General features: G+C 57.5%; 1 protein-coding gene across 3 annotated transcripts; it reads right to left on the bottom strand.

Moving 5' to 3' along the window:
- Positions 1-1,630: 1,630 nt before the first annotated feature.
- Positions 1,631-12,098, bottom strand: UNC93B1 (unc-93 homolog B1, TLR signaling regulator). 3 transcript variants are annotated; one of them, XM_035013425.1, is made up of 11 exons: positions 11,930-12,098; positions 11,611-11,752; positions 10,944-11,097; positions 7,870-8,031; positions 7,524-7,656; positions 7,101-7,218; positions 6,373-6,497; positions 5,680-5,862; positions 4,947-5,220; positions 3,132-3,250; positions 1,631-2,367 (listed from the first exon to the last, which is right to left on the bottom strand). In XM_035013425.1, exons 1-11 carry the CDS (start codon positions 12,023-12,025, stop codon positions 2,032-2,034), a joined length of 1,842 nt encoding a protein of 613 aa, XP_034869316.1. In that variant the 5' UTR covers positions 12,026-12,098; the 3' UTR covers positions 1,631-2,031. The 3 variants fall into 3 exon arrangements, with proteins under 3 accessions (XP_034869316.1, XP_034869318.1, XP_034869317.1); XM_035013426.1 differs by having other exon boundaries at positions 2,032-2,367; positions 7,101-7,194; positions 11,930-12,070; XM_035013427.1 differs by lacking the exon at positions 11,611-11,752 and having other exon boundaries at positions 11,930-12,060.
- Between the last annotated feature and the right edge of the window lie 5,513 nt (positions 12,099-17,611).

Raw genomic sequence — 17,611 nt, forward strand, 5'->3', positions numbered from 1 at the left:
AATGATGGCGGTCAGGGTCAGAGCAACGATAGCCCCGACACAGAGTCGGATCTTCCTTCCACTTGGGGTCCAGAAACTGCGCCCGGTCATTTTATCCAGAGGTGACAGAGACGAGGGGACATGGTACCAATGTCATAGCTTACAGCCAGACCTGGAGCTGCCAAGGGGCTGGGCGTCGACGTGTCACGGCTCAATTAGCCCAGCCTCGGAAGGGCCAGCCTGCCAGGGTTTGCTGCTGTGAGCAGTTTCACCGCCCGTCGTGGCTGCGTGTGTGTAGCTGGTCACGGGGGTGGCCTGTTACGTGTGTGAGCACATGGCAGTGCCTGTAATGTGTATCTGCGTGTTGCCTTCATGTGTCACCTGACACGTGTGCGTGTGCGTTGCCTGTCATGGGTCCGTGTGTGGGTCTCGTCCACGTGCCAGGAGCAGCGAGGGGGTGTGTGAAGTCTTCTAATGGGGAACTCACCTGCCACGAGGGGTGTGATCAGAAACCATGCTCCCCTCCCAAGTGGCTGCTCCCCGTTCCTGGGCCACCTTCCCATCTGTTCAACATCAGAGTCTTTGTCTAGCATCCAGATGGATGTTAGAAATGACTCTGGAGCGTGACAAATTGTAGGCCTATTCCTGCCCCCTCTCCACCTTGCCCAGCACACCCAGGGGTCCACACTCCTCTGAATAGCACCCAGTCCTGCATTCAGAGGCTTATTATCCAAGTGTCTGATTGCCCAGGTCTGACCAGAGTTTAGCTGGAATACTGCCAGGTGGATGTTGTCACATCTGCTGCCAGAGAACTTTCCACCCAGATGCTGATGGGGAAATGGAAGGACAGTGCGGGCACTCACTGGGGCTACAGGTCACACGATGCAACCCTTTCTGGGTCTGCTAGTCAGTGAAAGTCTGAGGGATCAGGGAGGAAGCTTTTGGTTCTTCACTCGCCTAAGCATGCAAGCCACCTGGTAGGGAGGCTGGGGGAGGCGACCTGTGGCCCTGGCTATAGCTGTCGCCTTCCCTGTCCTCCATGACTGCAGGACCCCAGAATTTGCCAGACAACCTGGTAACTGGCTTATGTTGGTTTGCAGAGACTCGGGACTGGGCGGGGGGGGCCGGGGGCACTTCTCAGGAGTCACAGACCACAGATCTCACCTTCACTAGTACTGGGCCCAGAAAGAATGCAGCCGGTCCTCTGGGCAAGGGGTACCCCAGGGTCCAGTGAGGGACTCACTATAGGTACACGATAGCTGACAGTCGTTGAGCGCTTTCTCTGTGCCAGCTCTCCACTGACCCAGGGGGTGCCCACCAATCTCAGTTCCTGGCACCCCTGGTGCTCAGTAATTTTCCACAGTGCTCCTCGGCTAAAAGAAATAAAGAAATATCGAACAGGCAGCCCCCTCACACTCTCCGCTGCGGCCCCTGCAGGCCAACCCAGGGGCTTGTGTCCCGGGGGGATGGGGGTGGCACTGGCAAAACCAAGCAGGGGCGGGGTGGGGGCGGGGCTTCCAGGGGGCGGCCCGATGGGCGGGGCTTAGGGGATCCTCCCCCTCCGCGGGGGGTCCGAAATCAGTGGCCCAGCAGGTCAGCGGGCGCACATCCGGGGCGCTCCTTACCCCCACAGACTGACACGTCCCAGTCGGATAATACAAAACCTCTTTATTTCTCATTTTCTATAAAAAGTCGTGCCCCTTGACGGACCGCGGGGATAGGATGTGCAAAGCGCGCGACACGCCCTGCCGAGGCCCTTCGCGGAGAGCTGCGCTGGGTTGGGACTGGGGGGGGGGAGCTGCGGCAGGAGGACCCCGTTCCCTCTCCGACCTGGGCAGGGGTCGTGGAGAGTGGCCCCGGAGCGGGGGAGAGTCAGCTGTGCTGCGTCTCCAACCCTAGGCCGGGCCCAGGGGTCTTAAAGCTCCACACCGCGTAGGAGGGGCCGCTCCCGCGGGACATTCTGGAACCTGCGGTCCGGGGGGAAGGTCCTTCCTGAAGATGGCGGAGTCACAGCGCCCCCCGCCCCCCCCCCGAGACGCGGTAAACCGAGGCTCACTGCTCCTCGGGCCCGTCGCCTCCCAGGGCCTGTTCGTAGGGGCAGGGCCGGCGGCAGAGGCCGGCTGCCTCGGGGCCGGGCCGGGGCCCCGCGGGCGGCGCCTCCTCCTCCACGCCGTCCGCCGGGCCGCCGCCGCCGCCGCCGCCGTGCTCGCCCTCCGCGTCGCTCTCGTCGGAGTTGTCCTCCTCCAGGTAGCGGTAGCCGCGCACCTTGTGCTGCGGCCGCGGGATGCGGGGCTGGCGCGGGACCACGCCCCGCTGCAGCTTCTGCTCCATCCACAGGTACGAGGCCGCGGCCGCCACCAGCGTCAGCAGCAGCACCACCAGCTTGGCCTGCGGGCACGGACCGGATGCAGGCGACCCGCCGGCCACCGAGCCCGCGCCTTTCCGGGCCGGCCCCTGGCGGGCAGGCCCACTCGCGTCCCGCACCTCCCCGTGCAGCTCCTCTTCTGTCCCGACAGCTCCGCACCCTCCGCACCCTCCGCACCCTCCGCACCCTCCGCACCGGTAAGGCTCAAAGCCCAGCTCCGCCCTTCACTGGGGCTAAGACCACTGTGTCCCTGACACGCAGGGACCATAAGAAATGCTTTTCCGAGGATTTTGACCGTAACCCACAGCCAAATAGAATTCCCCATCATAACAATACATACACACATCTAAGCACCATATTCCCTGCTCTCCTCTATTTCGTTTTTTCAAATGCTGGTGGGGACCTGCTAAACTGACCCACCAGTAGGTGGGAGCAGAGAACGAGGAAGCCTGCTCCCTGCCGGCCAGGAAGGGACAGCTCAGAGCTGACATCTGGTGAACAGGTCATCAAACGACCTGCAAGGTGGCTGGGAGGCACCCACCAGGAAAGAGAAAACTTGAACCCCTTCAGGGCTGGGTAAACTGAGGACCGTGGCAGTGAGGCGGAAAGCAGGTCCTGGGTTTGGGGCCACTCAGTGGGCCTGACCTAGGACCCAGCCCTCAGGGAGCGGTACCCTTCCGGGGCTGTGAGGCTACAGTGGGCTCTCAGAAAGTATCTGTGGCCTAGGGGCTGGCAGGTGGGGTGCCTAACGCCTCCGAGACCCTCCTCCCACCACGCTCAGGCTCACCTTCATGGGCAGGCTTGAGCCCAGGTACACAGTGAAGATGGCCACGGCCTGCCACCAGTGGTAGATGGTGAAAATGAAGTCTTGCCTTTCTTTGTCCTCGTATAAGATTCCCAAGAGTGCTGCAGGCGGGCAGGACAGGGCAGGAAGGGGAGAGGCGTCATCGGGGGCCCAGAGGGGCTGATCTCCCACTTGGCACCCGCCCTAGGCCCAGCATTGGGCTAGTCTCAGCCCTTGGCCTTGGCATGCCTAGGAAGCCCTTGTGAACAGGTCCCGGCCTGCCCCCTGGTAGTCATGCGGCCTGGGGAGCCGAGCAGAGGCAGGAACAGGAACCTAGCTGTGGGGGTACAGTTCTAGAAAACATGTGCAGCCTCAGGAGTGGAAAGCTCTATGTGCACTCATCTCCTGTCCTCTCTCGGACCGCAGGGGCATAATGCCAGGCCTTCGGAGGCTGTTTCTCCTCACCCAGGGCTCAGGGAGGGCAAACTGCTTGCAGCAACAAGCTTTCTGCAAATCAGACCTGAAGTTGGGAGGTTTGAACTATTTCTCAAGGAATCCTCCCTGGGGTGGGAAGAAAGAGTGGACAGGGAGTCCAGAGACACAGTTTAGTCTTAGGACTGTAAAGTGCAGAGGATTAGTACAGAGATGAGGATTCAAATGTTGGCTCTAGGGTTGACTCAGGGTAAGTTAACTCCAAGGCGGGCGCCTGGGTGGCTCAGTTGGTTAAGTGACTGCCTTCGGCTCGGGTCATGATCCTGGAGTCCCGGGATCGAGTCCCACATCGGGCTCCCTGCTCGGCGGGGAGTCTGCTTCTCCCTCTGACCCTCCCCCCTCTCATGCTCTATCTCATCTCTTTCTCAAATAAATAAATAATCTTTAAAAAAAAAAAAAAGTTAACTCCATGGCCAGTTTTCCTGCCTGTAAAATGAGATGACACGTATTATATGTTGTGCTCTGAGGTTTTAATGCAAAGCCCAGACAGCACCTGGCAAATTGCCCCCTCACTCGGGACATTAACATCCTTGCCCTAAGGCCTTGCAGTGTGACTATACCCCTTGGGGCTGCTGGGAAGGGACAGGGAGCCCCCAGGGTTCACAAGGGGGAGGCAGGAAGCAGAACTGGGCAGGCAGAAGGGGATGCCAGGTCCAGGCCCAAGTCCAGACTTGTCGTGGACCCGAGCTACCCAGGCTGGATGCTACCCAGAGCTGGCTGCCTCTGAAGAGCAGCAAAGAGAGTGTAGCCTGGCGTGTGGGGCTCCATGCCTGATGACAAGTACAGACGGCTGACTCTCCGACAGGGGGTCTGATGGGGTCTCCTGAGCCAGCCCCTGCCCTCCACCACATCACACCTCCAGGGGTGACGTTCAAAACTGTTAACAGCACTGGCCCATCAGAACAGACGCTGATGTGGAAGACCCAAAGAGCTGCACCTGCGTGTACCAGCTGTGTGTCCCTGGCATGTGCCCACCTGTGGGCAGAGCGCATCACACCGCTGAACTGTGACCCACCCCCTCCTTTCTGCAAACAGGGCTCTACTTCCCAATGCCCCTGCGCCAGCAGCTCAGACTCAGGACGTGCACCCTGCCACTCTGCAGACTACTGTTGGGGCTTCATGCCTGCTCCCAGCTCTTTCCCATAGAAAGGCCCTATCTGGGGGCACCTGGGTAGCTTAGTCAGTGAGTGTCTACCTCCACCGTAACAAACCCCCAGGGTAGCCATGGGATCCCATGTCTGTCCCTGGGATGTCTGTGCTCCTCCCCCACCACCCCAGGGTAGCCACAGGGTCCCCTGCCATCCCAGCGCCCACGGCTATACTCACTGCTGAGGCCAGTCTTATTGAGGGCACTGCCCACACCCCAGAGGACAGCTGCTACGTAGAGGATCCAAATGTGTTGCAGGACCCGAGGTGCGGGGGCCCAGAAAAAGAGGCCGAGAGTGAGGAGCAGGTGCAGTCCGGCCCCAGCCACCAGGGGCACCGCGCGGGGCAGCCACAGCCCCAGGAGGCCCAGGACCGAGGAGGCCGAGGCACCCAGGCTGTAAGCCACGAGGATATAGGCCAGGCGTTCGAGCCCCACTGAGCACACACCATAGCCCTGCGGGGGGGACGAGGGTGAGTGTTAGAGGTCAGCGGGCCCAGGCTGCCCTCTCTGGGCCACCTCAGGGCTAACTCCCTCTAAGGGTCATGGGAAGGTTCTGAGGGCACAGACAGGAGAAGAGGCTTGGACAGTGCCCCCAGATACCAAGGCTGCACCCCACCTGGAACCTCACGCTTTATGCGTGTTACCCCATCCCGGTGGTGTAACACCTCCGAGAGTAAGCATCGTTGTTGGCATTGCTTCACAGGGAAGGAAACTGAGGCGCAGAGAGCTTAAACTAAGTTGCCTAAGGCAGAGGAGGAGTGGGGGAAGCCAGGAAAGAGAAGAAGGGGGGAGGCGACTATCTGGGACACACTTGTACATACTTACACATGTATTCAAAACCTATTCATCTTTTATCCCAAATACAAACGTAACCGCGAGTCCTGTATTGTACGCTGTGCAGGCTGTCCTTACCAGGGCGAGACCAGTGCAGGCAAAGAGCACCTCGAAGCCGCTGTAGATAAAGAAGGGCACGAGGTGCCGCAGGCGGAAGTCGCGCACGTGCTTGAAGGGCAGCTGGAAGATGTTGCCCCAGCCCACGCTGCGCAGGTCGATCTCCTCAGTGGGCCGGTAGGCGGCGCCGCACAGGCCCAGCACCTGCGGACCCACGAGCTGAGCGGGTGGACGGGGAGGCAGGGTGGACGGGCCCCCTCGCCACAGGCCCCGCCCTGGACACACCCACAGCCCTGGGTCCCGCCTCCCAACCCCGGCCCCGCCCCCAGACGCACTCACAGATCTCGGCCTAGCTTCCCAGCTCCGCCTCCAAGAGGAGGCCACGCCCAGGCCCCCAACACCTTAATTCTGCTTCTCGGGTTCCGCCCCCAGCCCAGTCCTCTCAGACCCTGTCTCCAGCTCCACCCCGGACCAGGCTTGGCTCCCTTCCCCTTGGCCTCTGGGATTCCAACTCCAGGTTTGGGCCCGAGCCTCTAGCCTGACCACTAGGTTCAGGACCCCTCCCCAGGACTCAGCCCTGGCTCCCAGCTCAGACCAGGACTTCAAGCCATAACCTTGCCCAGGCTGCCAGCAATGCGCCCAGATCGCACCCCCTGCTCCACGTCTCGGTCCCCAGACTTCATTGACTCTGCCCCACCCCATCCTGGGCCGCACCAGCAGCATGGCCAGGAAGGCCACCGCCATGAGCACGCTCTCCACCACAATGAGGTTTCTGCTCCGTGGTAACGTCCGCAGAACGGTCTTGTTGAAGCCAATGAGGATGCCCTGGCTGTTAGTACCTGGAGAGAGGCGGGTGGGGGATGGGGAATAGAACACACTGTAAACTCAACCACAAAGAAATGGAGCAAAGTGGGCCGGTGGAGGGGAGGGTTAGAGGTGGTGGGCGAGGGCAGTGCTTGCAAAGGCAGGGTTCATTTGGGAAGCAGTTTGGAGGTGAGGGCCACTGGGCCTGGACGAGCAGCAAAGGGAGGAGCACCTCGCCCCCCCGCCCCTTGCTGCTCTAGTGCCTGCAGGCTGGACGGGGCAGTGGGGGTGCCAGTCCACCCCCCAACCCCAAACATTCACCCTGCAGTGATTGAGCTCTGAGGGGATGTGTGGCCCTGAGAGATAGCCCCCAGAAGCCTCAGCCCAGATGGCATCTCTTCCAGGCAGCCTTCCCTGATGCACCCTGTCCCCATGAGGCTGGGTCCGATGTCCTAACTGCATACTCCTACAGGGCCCTATGCCTTGCCCACTAGGTTCTCAGCCCTGAACCTGTGGGCAAGGGCATCCTCTCTGGGCACTCTCAAGAGCCCAGTGTCTGCTGGATGACTCAATGGGGGAGGTGAGCAGGCATGGGGGAGGTGAGCAGGTCTTGGGGGCCCCACCCCATGAGGACTCACCACAGCTCTGCACGTTGTAGAGTGTGTGGTTCAGGTCATACAGGTAGTGGTTCAGGAAGTAGATCATGGGCAGCTGGGCACAGGCGAAGCTCAGCTGTGGGCAGGAGGGCAGCTTGGGCTGGGCTCAGAACCAGACAGGGGGCACAGGCATGATCTGGAAGGGGTCTGGGCACAGCCTTGGCAGAATAGGAGCCCTCCCACCTCTGGGGGCAGCCTCGTGGCAGGAGGGAATGCCCAGTGCAGGAGGACTTTCTCCTGCACAGGGAGGGGATGAGGTCTCAGTCACTAGAGGTAAATAAGCAGAGGTTGGGCTCAAGAAAGGGCAGTGGGACTAGAGGGATGAAAAGACTGTGGGATGGGCTCCAATGTGTGGGTTCTGGGCCTGGAATACCCTCCCCCAATGGCCCCATAGGTGGTACTCACATGGAAGAAGCTATAGAAGATCGCTTGGAAGACCAGGAGATATGGCGCGTGGGAGCCCCGTGGCGGGCGTTGCTGGGGGCTCTGCTCATCCCGCTCCTTATAGTGGGAGTACTCATAGTACTTTTGAGCCATCCTGGACCACAAAGGAGAGAAAGCTTCCCCCAGTCTGACCTCTACCAGATGTCTCTGCTTCCTGCACCCAGGGCTACGGGCTATGTCTCATGGATGGGGAAACTGAGGCCCGAAAGGCAGAAAGCGCTGCCCAAGGTCCCCCAACTAAGGTTGGCAATGCAGCAGAGACTCAGCCAGGTCTCCAGCCTCCCGCCCTGATGCCCACCAGGCTCACCTGGTGATGTAGTTGCCCATGGAGGCCCACAGAGGCACAATGGCCATGCCCAGGGCCACGGCTGAGGGCACGAGTGTATAGTAGCGCTCCCAGTAGTTGGTGGAGACAAAGAGGGCATAGATGCCCACAGCCAGGAACATCATCCACTTGGTGCCAAAAAACCTGTGGGCAGTGGGAAGGACGCTGGCACCACGAGCCTACCCAGACTGCTGTGGCCTGAAGCCAGGGTGGCCCCAGCTCCAGGTCCCAGCTCATGAGCTGGTGTGAGGTGGGGAGCGATCCCTGGCCTTGGGGTCAGGGGCTCTAAGATGGAGTAGCAGAGATATGGCCTTGCTGGTGGTCTCAGGGGAGCCCTGTGTCTACACGCTTCAGTTTCACAGCTTAATGTGGGCACAGAGCCCAAACCACAGCCTCTCAGCGCTGTTTCAAGGAAGGGGGGGATATGGGGGAGGGTGATGAGTCAGTGGTCTATGGGCACATCCAGCCCTCATTTGTGTTCTGGGCTGACTGGCCAATCCCCCTCTTCCATCCAATCTCATGTGTTGTAACTTCAGGGCGCCCGGGGAACACAGCCCGAACTGGAGGGTCGGAGACAGGGCCAGTATCTCTTCCTCCCTGCCCATTGCTCTCGCAGTCCCACTGTGCTCACGCGGGAAGTTTCTTCCCCACTAGCTCCTAGGACAACAGCCTTGCTGACTCCGAGGAAAGGTCACACTGTGTTTAAAGGTGGCTGATCAGTGACTGGCTAAGGGCCCATTCAGGGCATGGAGGTTCGTCAGACTAAAAACTACCACCAGGAACTTTGGGGTGTTTTGAGTATTGGTGCTTATTAGTTCCTTACTTTGCCTTGGTTTCCAGGAAGCTCAAAGCCAAATGACCCTAATTTTCCGATAAAATTACTTTCTTTTCTATTACAGGGGGCCCTGGTTCTTTTATTATCCATATTTTGCCATGTAATAAATAGGCAGCCTACTCTGGTCTATTTGGGGGAGGGCAAGCCACAAAAAATGTACTATACATTTTGATGGAGTAAATAAGCAAAAAGTAAAAATACTAACACTCACTGCTGGTGAGGCTGTGGTTTAAAAAATGATGCACATGGCCCATGGTCATGCAGACTGGCATAGCCCTTTAGAAAATTAGCCCGGTAGTTTGGGCAAGGGGCAAACTTGGGGCGGGGGACTCAAACTTTCAGACTGCCAGGAGCTGCCTGTGGGACCTGGGCAAGCTGCTGAATGTCTCAGCTTCTCCATGTCTATTAGAGCACCTACCTTGGATTGTAGGAAATGAGGTAGCATTTACAAAGTGCCCAGCACATGGGAAACAAAATAAGAGGTAGCTGTTATTATCAATAGTGATATGTCTTGGGCGCCTGGGTGGCTCAGTTGGTTAAGCGACTGCCTTCGGCTCAGGTCATGATCCTGGAGTCCCGGGATCGAGTCCCGCATCGGGCTCCCTGCTCGGCAGGGGGTCTGCTTCTCCCTCTCCCACTCCCCGTTTGTGTTCCCTCTCTCGCTGTGTCTTTCTCTGTCAAATAAATAAAATCTTTAAAAAAAAAATAGTGATATGTCTTAAGAGCCAAAAAACCTTTCATATACCTCTACTCTGCTAAGGCCACTGCTAGAAATTCGTCATTGCAATTTTTTTTTTTTTTTTTTAAGAAGGAAGGAGCTAGGGGCACCTGGGTGGCTCAGTCAGTTAAGCATCTGACTTCGGCTCGGTTCATGATCTCAGGGTCCTGGGCTCGAGCCCCGCGTCCCACTGGGCACTTAGTGGGGAGTCTGCTTCTCCCTTTCCCCCTCCCTCTATCTCTCCCCATGCTCATGCTCTCTCTCTCTCTCAAATAAATAAATAAAATATTTTTTTAAAAAAAGAAGAAAGAGCTACAAATACAAAGTGAATGTGCAAAAAGGAGAGGGAGCTGAATGTCCAACTCTGAGGCACGGTTGGGTGCCCCCATCTCGGCAGAGGGTGCTACCCTCATAAAGTCCTCAGCGTGAAGATGGAGGAGCAGGCCAAGATGTGTGTCGTGAAAGGAAAGAAAGTAAAAGTGAATGTTGCACACGCTCTGGTGACAAGGACATAAACGTTACCCATCTGTGCTGGGGGGACAACAAAACAGCTGATTTACTGGCGGGCTTGGGAAGGATTTTCTTTTTTCTGATTCTAGTTGTGATTCTTTTTTTTTTTTTTTTTAAGATTTTATTTATTTATTTGACAGAGAGAGAAATAGCGAGAGCAGGAACACAAGCAGGGGGAGTGGGAGAGGGAGAAGCAGGCTTCCCGCCGAGCAGGGAGCCCGATGCGGGGCTCGATCCCAGGACCCTGGGATCATGACCTGAGCAGAAGGCAGACGCTTAATGACTGAGCCACCCAGGCGCCCTCTAGTTGTGATTCTAATGCTGTTTATACAATTATGTTAAAGGAGTTTTGAGTTTTTTGGGTTTGGAGGGTTTGTTTGTTTCTTGTTTGTTTGGTTTTTGGTTTAAGATAGAGAAACTAAAACCCATCTAACTTGTCTGCTAGTCTCTGGGTCTCGTCTGAACAGAGACCTACCTCCTGGTGGGGAGGGTGTTTGTGGGGGGGAGTTTTGCACCGGTCAGGAGGCTGGACCAGATGCCTCCAAGGCTCCGGTCCAGGGTAAACCCTCTGGGGCACCCAGCCCTGCCTCTTCAGTGAGAAATGTCCCTCAACGCTGACCACAGCTGGTGAGGCCAGGCTTGGTGCCTGGGCCTTGTTGGCTGATCATATTTTCTCCAGAGATTCCCCAGCCCTGAGCCCAAAGGTCACTCACTGTAGCTCCAGGCCACGGAGGAGGGCGCAAAGCAGTTAATGCCACGTGAGGCAAGCTGAGGGAAGGAGCCGGAGTGAACTTCTGTGGTGTCAAAGGTGCCCTCCGGTGAAGCTCCTGCTTCCTTCCCCAAACCCAGGTTCTCTCCTTCTCTCTCACCCCTCCAGGTAGGCAAGGCCTCTCCCCAGCTCCCTGCCCCCAAGAACACCATGGGCCAACAGCCCTTGCACCCCTTCAACATCTGGGTGACGGCCCAGCCCTGCTGGGGACAGCAGCAGCGCACCTGATGAGCACAGGTGTGTAGAGCAAAGCAGCGATGGGCGTCACGTTGATGCCCATCAGCATCTTGCTGTCAATGTCGGGCAGCCCCATGTTGCCATACTTCACCTCGCGGTAGGTCTCATCGTAGTGCAGGATCAGCTGCATCTGCAGGAGGCCTGGGAATAGGGAGGGCATGACGGGGGCAGCCTAACTCAGGCGGCGACAGAACGACAGAACGGGGGCTAGCCACGAGCTTGAAGGGAGCTCCGGTCGCCAAAGGAGTCCCCGATTCCAACGCCCATGAGGACAGACAGGGCTGCCCGGACTGGGCCAAGCGTCCTGACAGCCAGTGAATCCAGACCCCCCCCCCCCCCCATTCTCTCTCTCTCTCTCTCTCATTCTCCCTCACGGGCAGCGCTCCAGATCTGGAAGGCCGCACACCTGCCCCGGGCGCCCAGTCCTGCCCACACGCTCACGAGGGCTCTGGCTGCGAACCAGGGACGCGGCACGGGGACCCCACCTCCGTGTGGCGGGGCCACAGCTGCAGCTGCGAGGCGGCCTTTGGGGAAGTGAAAGAGGAAGGGAGGCCAACTGGCCCCGAAGGTTTCTCCTTCCCTGACCGGGGCCCGGGAGCGCGGCCGCGGCGCGGAGCCGTGGCCCCCGGCGCGGGAGCCCGCGGGGCCGCCTACCCAGGTAGACGCCGTAGGTGAGCGTGCCGCCCGCGCTGGCCGCCAGCACGTTCTTGAGCACGCCGAGGCGCTTGCGGCGGTAGTAGCGGCGCTCCTCCTCCTCCTCGTTGTAGTTGGGGTACGCGCCCACCAGCTCGTCCAGCTGCGGGGCACGCACGGCGCTCGCACCCGGGCAGCGGCCGTCGCACTCCCGCCCCGGAGGCCCCGGGCCCTGCCCCCGCCGCCGCCCCGGCCCAGCCCCGGGGCTGCCTCGCACCCCCGCCGGGGAGGCCCCCCCCTCCGCGTCCTCGCACCCCTTCGCAGACCCGTCCCCGCTCACCGGAGCCCCGGGCCCGTCGGGGACCCCGAGCCGATCCTCATCTCCCTGCGGCCCCGCGGTCCCCGCCACCCGGTAGAGCGGCGGCACCGCCTCCATGGCCCGACCGCCGCGGGAGCACTGGCGGCGGCCGCCGCGCGTGTGAGCAGCCCGCGGGGCACTTCCTCCCGGCGGCCGGGACCGGGCCCCGCCCCGCCCCGCGCCGCCCCGCCCCGCGGGCCGCCCCCTCGCGAGGGGCGTGTCCAGGGCGTCCGGGCGCGCGCGGGGGGGGGCGTGGCCGCGTGGCCCGGTGCCGCCCCGACCCGGCCTCAGGGACCGGAGACGTGAGTTCGAATCTTCACGCAGCCGCTTCCTGGCTTTGCGACTTGGGGAATTCGCTCCACCTCTCTGTGCCTCCGTTTTCTCACTCAGCGCCGCTTCCCAGGGCTGGTGCCGGATTACTAAATGAATGCAGAGCCTTAGGCGAGGGCCAGGCCCATAATAGGGTCCCCGCAGTGCTACCACTGTCATCCCTGGCCCCACCTCCAGCCCCATGCGGCGTGTTTGCAGGTCAGCAAAGAGCCCCCATAGTAGCCCCACCGCGGGCTCCCACGGCTCGGGACTTGACAGCCCGTGCCCACGGCCCGCGCGCCCTCCGGTTTCAGTTTGGCATCTACAGGTGGGAGTTCTGGCAGGGGCGGTGGGAGGCTGAGGACTCCAGTGGGTCGACCTCCGGCCTCCGGGTCCAGAGCCTCCCCGCTGGGTCTGGGCTGCAGCGAGTCCACGAAGTTCTTGCCTTGCAGGAGCTGAGGCTCCCCAGCATTGGCTATCACCCTGGTTGGAAACACTGCGGATGACTGCTTTTAAAAATACACAGTTCCCAGGTCAGACTCTTCAACAAATGGTGTTGGGAAACCTGAATAACCACACGCAGAAAAATGAAATTGGACCCCCCATTTATACCCTCACAAAATTTAATTTGAAATGGATCAAAGGCTTAAACATAAGACCTGAATCCATAAAACTCCTAGAAGAAAACAGGGGAGAAGCTCCTTGGCATTGGTCTTGGAAAGAGTCTTCGGATATAACACCAAAGCATGAACACAAGAAAAAAAAAATCAACAGGTGGAACTACATCAAACTTAAAAGCTTCTGCACTGCAAAAGAAACCGTTAAAATAAAAGGCAATCTACAGGGGTGCCTGGGTGGCTCAGTCGTTAAGCATCTGCCTTCAGCTCAGGTCATGGTCCCAGGGTCCAGGGATCAAGCCCCACACCCGGCTCCCTGCTCAGCGGGGAGCCTGCTTCTCCCTCTCCTACTCCCCCTACTTGTGCTTGCTCTCTCGCTGTGTCTCTCTCTCTCAAATAAATAAATAAAAAATTTTTAAAAAAGGCAATCTACAGAATGGGAGAGAATATTTGTAAACTACATATCAGGTAAGGGGTTCCAAAATTTATAAAGAATTCATACAACTCAACAGCAAAAAAACCCAAACACTCTGATTTTAAAATGGGCAGAAGAATTAGACATTTTTTTTCCAAAGAAGACATCCCAATGGCCAACAGATCCATGAAAGGGTGCCACTAATCAGAGAAAAACAAATCAAAACCACACCTGTAAAAATGGCTATCAATCAAGAAGACGAGGAATAACAAGTGTTGGTGAGGATGTAGAGAAAAAGGGACTCTTGTGCACTGTTGGTAGAATGCTAAACTGGTCCAGCCATTTTGGAGAATGGTCTGGAGTTCCTCCGAAAGCTCACAATAGAACTACCGTATGATCTAGCAATCCCTTATATCCAAAGGAAATGAAAACGGGTTATCAAAAATATATCTGCACTCCCATGTTACTGCAGTATTATTTTTTAAAGGTTTTATATATTTATTTATTTTAGGGGGGGTGGGGCAGAGGGGGAGAGGGAGAGAATCCCAAGCCGACTTCCCGCTGAGCACGGAGCCCACATGAAGCTCAATCCCACAACCCTGGGATCACAACCTGAGCCAAAATCAAGAGTCAGACGCTCAACCAACTGAGGCACCCAGGCGTCCCCACTGCAGTATTATTTATAATTGCCAAGATACGCAAACAACCTAAGTGTCCATCCATGGGTGGATGGATAAAGGAAATGTGGTGCACATATATACAATGACCTACCTTTCAGCTATAAGGAAAAAGAGGAAATTCTGCCATTTGCAACAACACGGATGGACCTCCAAAGATATTATGCTAAGGGAAACGTGTCAGGTGGAGAAACACAAGCATGGTATGATGCGTCTTCTAGGTGGAATCTAAAAATGGCATCAAAACTGACTCCAAAAGCCAGAGTGGAATGCTGGCCACCAGGCCCAGGGGTGGGGGCATGGGAGAGGCGTTGTTCAAGGGTACATACCAGCAACGGGAAGATAAATGAGTCCTAGAGATGGAAGACACGGTGCAGGGATTACAGACAACCAAACTGTATGATAAACAGCAAGTCTGCTAAGAGCCTAGGTCTCCGTTATTCCCCCGGCTAGAGGAGACGATAACCCTGCCATGGGATAGAGGTGTTAGCGAGCACTACTTGGCAATCACGTTGCAACAGAAATGTGTCAAATCAGTATGTTGTATACCTGAAACTTATACAATATTATATGTCAATTATATCTCAATTTAAAAAAATGTCCAGTTTCCCTCCCTCGCCCCACTTTGCCCATGCTGCTCCTGCCAGGGACTGTCCTTCCCACCCTCAGCTCTCAGGATAAGAAGCCACCCGATGAGGGGTACAGGCCCCATCTCTGACTCTTTCCCTCCTGGTTTTCTGTGATTTAAGGGTCTCTTCCCCCACCCTATCCCACCCCACCCCTGGCAAATGCTCACCACGTTCCCTTCATGCAGCAGAACGTGCCAGCACTTAGTAGGTGCTCAATAAATGTGAGTGGATGGGTGAGTGAATGGGTGACAAATATCCATCTCAGAAGGGTTGCTGGGAAGGCAGGGAGCTGGGGGTGTGGAGGGCATGAGTCTGCCCAGGCTTCAGGCTGCAGTTTTCTCCAGACCACCCAGGTGCAGATGTGGGGTGAGCAGACAGGCGGAGTCGGGCCCGAGGTGCCCAGAAGCAGAAGCTACAAAAGCTGCGGGAGGGAGGGTGGGCCTGAGCTCTAGGGGCAGGAAGAGACAGGACAGCGGGGATGCAGTGGGCGCTGGAAGGCTAGCAGGCCAGGAGGCTGTGGTCAAAAAACTGAGGTTCATTACCTTGGGGGATGACCAAGACCCGGGTGTGGCGGTGGCGCAGGGGGCGGGAAGGGATGAGGAGGTGCAGGAGGTCATGGGGCAGGTTGGGGTGGGGGCCTGTGATGCCCCCAGGAGGATGCAGTCCTGTAGAATTTAGTAGCTGAGCAGGAGACGTGGCTGCCTGAGGTGGGTGGTGTGGCCTCAGGGAGTGAGCTCAGTGGAGCAGGGATTAGGAGGCAGAGGGTCCGGAGCCTCTGCAGGAGAGTGAGGAGGATGCCAAGAATGAGCCCTTGCCCCTTCTAAAACCATCTTGGGCCTGGGTGGACACCAGCATCTGTGGTCTATAAAACCCTTTTTTTCTTGAGAGCGCTAAGGAAAGAAATGACCAAGTGCCCTGGGCCGGCAGCCATGTCTCCTCCAACCCCAGTGACCAAGAACCCAGAACAAGCCAGGGAGGAAGAGGTTGGTGAAGGGCCCTCTCTCCCTGGAGCAGCATCCCCAGGGCATCCCCCCAGCTGGGTATCCGGTCTTCTCTGGCATCAGTGTGGGAAACCCCAGCACCTCACCTTGCACAGAGTCCCCCCGCACCTACCAAACAGGAGTAAGCGGAAAAGGACTTCCACTGGCTAAAAACAGGGTGGCGGGGGGCCAGAGGAACAGAAGCATCCCGGACACCAGAGCACACCTTAAGGGTCGAGAGAGGAGGTGTCCCAGGCCAGATGGCTCTTATGGAGAGAGACAGGACGGGAGGGGTTTAGTTGTCCCTACATCAGGAAGAGGCAGGCCCACAAAAGTCCTATGAATGGAGAGAGGGGAAGGTGGGTGACTTCTGAAAGGACCAGGAAGCTCTGAGATGTAGCGTCTTTACGCTGTGGTCCAAGAGCCAACCGTCCGTTATGGGCCCGCGAGGCAGGGAGAGAAGCTCACAGACTGTGTGGGGCATTTCCACGCCCTGAGTGGGTGTGTGTGGTCCGAGGGGAAAGGTCCCTAAAGTGGATTTCTCTGCTCCGGGGAAGAGGGGGCAAGGCTTGCTGAACAGCCAATGTCTCAGGCCGACTCAGAAGTCACTGACTTTTTCCGTCTCCCACCAGAAGGTCCCCAAGAGGAAATCAAGCAGTGTGTTTGAAGAAACAACCCGAAAGCAAAGAGAAGGTGGCAGGAGAGCAGACACGTTGTTCCAGGGAGACCGTGGACTGCCCTCCATAAGGAAAATACCAGTACCCATGTGTCCCAGAACCTCCCCCAGTGTGACACGTGTTCTTGCCCAGACACTCTGTAGGTAGGTGCTGACTTCCATGAGGGTGCAGGCTTCCTCTGGGTCCCAGTTCGGGCCTATGAAAGAGGTTCCTGCACAGTTAAGGTCCCAGAATTGTTTAAGTAAAGTCCTTGTCAGGGGGCGCCTGGGTGGTTCAATTGGTTGGGCATCTGCCTTCAGCTCAGGTCGGGATCCCACAGTCCTGGGGTGGAGCCCCGCATCGGCTCCCTGCTCGGAGAGGAGTCTGCTTTTCCCTCTGCCCTCTGACCCTCCCCCTGCTTGTGCTCTCTCTCTCTCGCTCTCTGTCAAATAAATAAAAACCTTTAAAATAAATAAATAACTAAATAAAGTCCTTGTCAGGGTGCCTGGGTGGCTGAGTCAGTTAAGAGTCTGACTCTTGGGCCCCTGGGTGGCTCAGCTGGTTGGGCGACTGCCTTCAGCTCAGGTCATGATCCTGGAGTCCCGGGATCGAGTCCCGCATCGGGCTCCCTGCTCAGTGGGGAGCATGCTTCTCCCTCGGACCCTCCCTGCCTCATGCTCTCTCTCTATCTCATTCTCTCTCAAATAAATAAATAAAATCTTAAAAAAAAAAAAAAGGCTGACTGTTGATTTCGGCTCAGGTCATGATCTCAGAGTCATGAGATTGAACCCCACATGGGGCTCCGAGCCGGGTGTGGAGTCAGCTTGAGATTCTCTCTCTCCCTCTGCCCCTCCCCCCCTTCCCACTCCCTACTCCCTCTACTTTTGCTCACACACGCACTCTCTCTCTAGAAAAAAAAGTCCTTGTTACACATGGACTCCTTCTGTGGTCTGTTGGTGACTTTTAATTTAATTTTATTACTTTTTAAAGATTTATTTATATGAGAGAGAGAAAGAGCACAAGCAGGAAGGACAGAGGGAGAGAGAATCCCAAGCAGACTCCACACTGGAATGACTCTGCCACTCCTCATTCACCTGATGCCAACCTCCTGGCATGGAGTTGACTCTTCGCCATTTTTTTTTTAAACTAAAAGCCTTGGGGATGACAATCACCACAGGCTGTTGGAAGATCCCCAAGCAGAGATGTGCCAAGAACCAGGCCAGTGCCTGGCACAGCAAATGCCCAAGAAACAGAGCCTGCTGCTTTCAGCTGAGAGATGAGGCTCCCGGGAGTGAGGGTGACCCTGTGCACTCCTAAGCAAGGGCTCAGGGCACCCTGGAAATGCTGTGGGCCTTGCTGGGCTAGAGTCCCCCTCTGTCAC

Source organism: Mirounga leonina, unplaced genomic scaffold (genome assembly GCF_011800145.1).
Source record: "Mirounga leonina isolate KUSES-001 unplaced genomic scaffold, KU_Mleo_1.0 Mir_166, whole genome shotgun sequence".
Taxonomy (NCBI): domain Eukaryota; kingdom Metazoa; phylum Chordata; class Mammalia; order Carnivora; family Phocidae; genus Mirounga; species Mirounga leonina.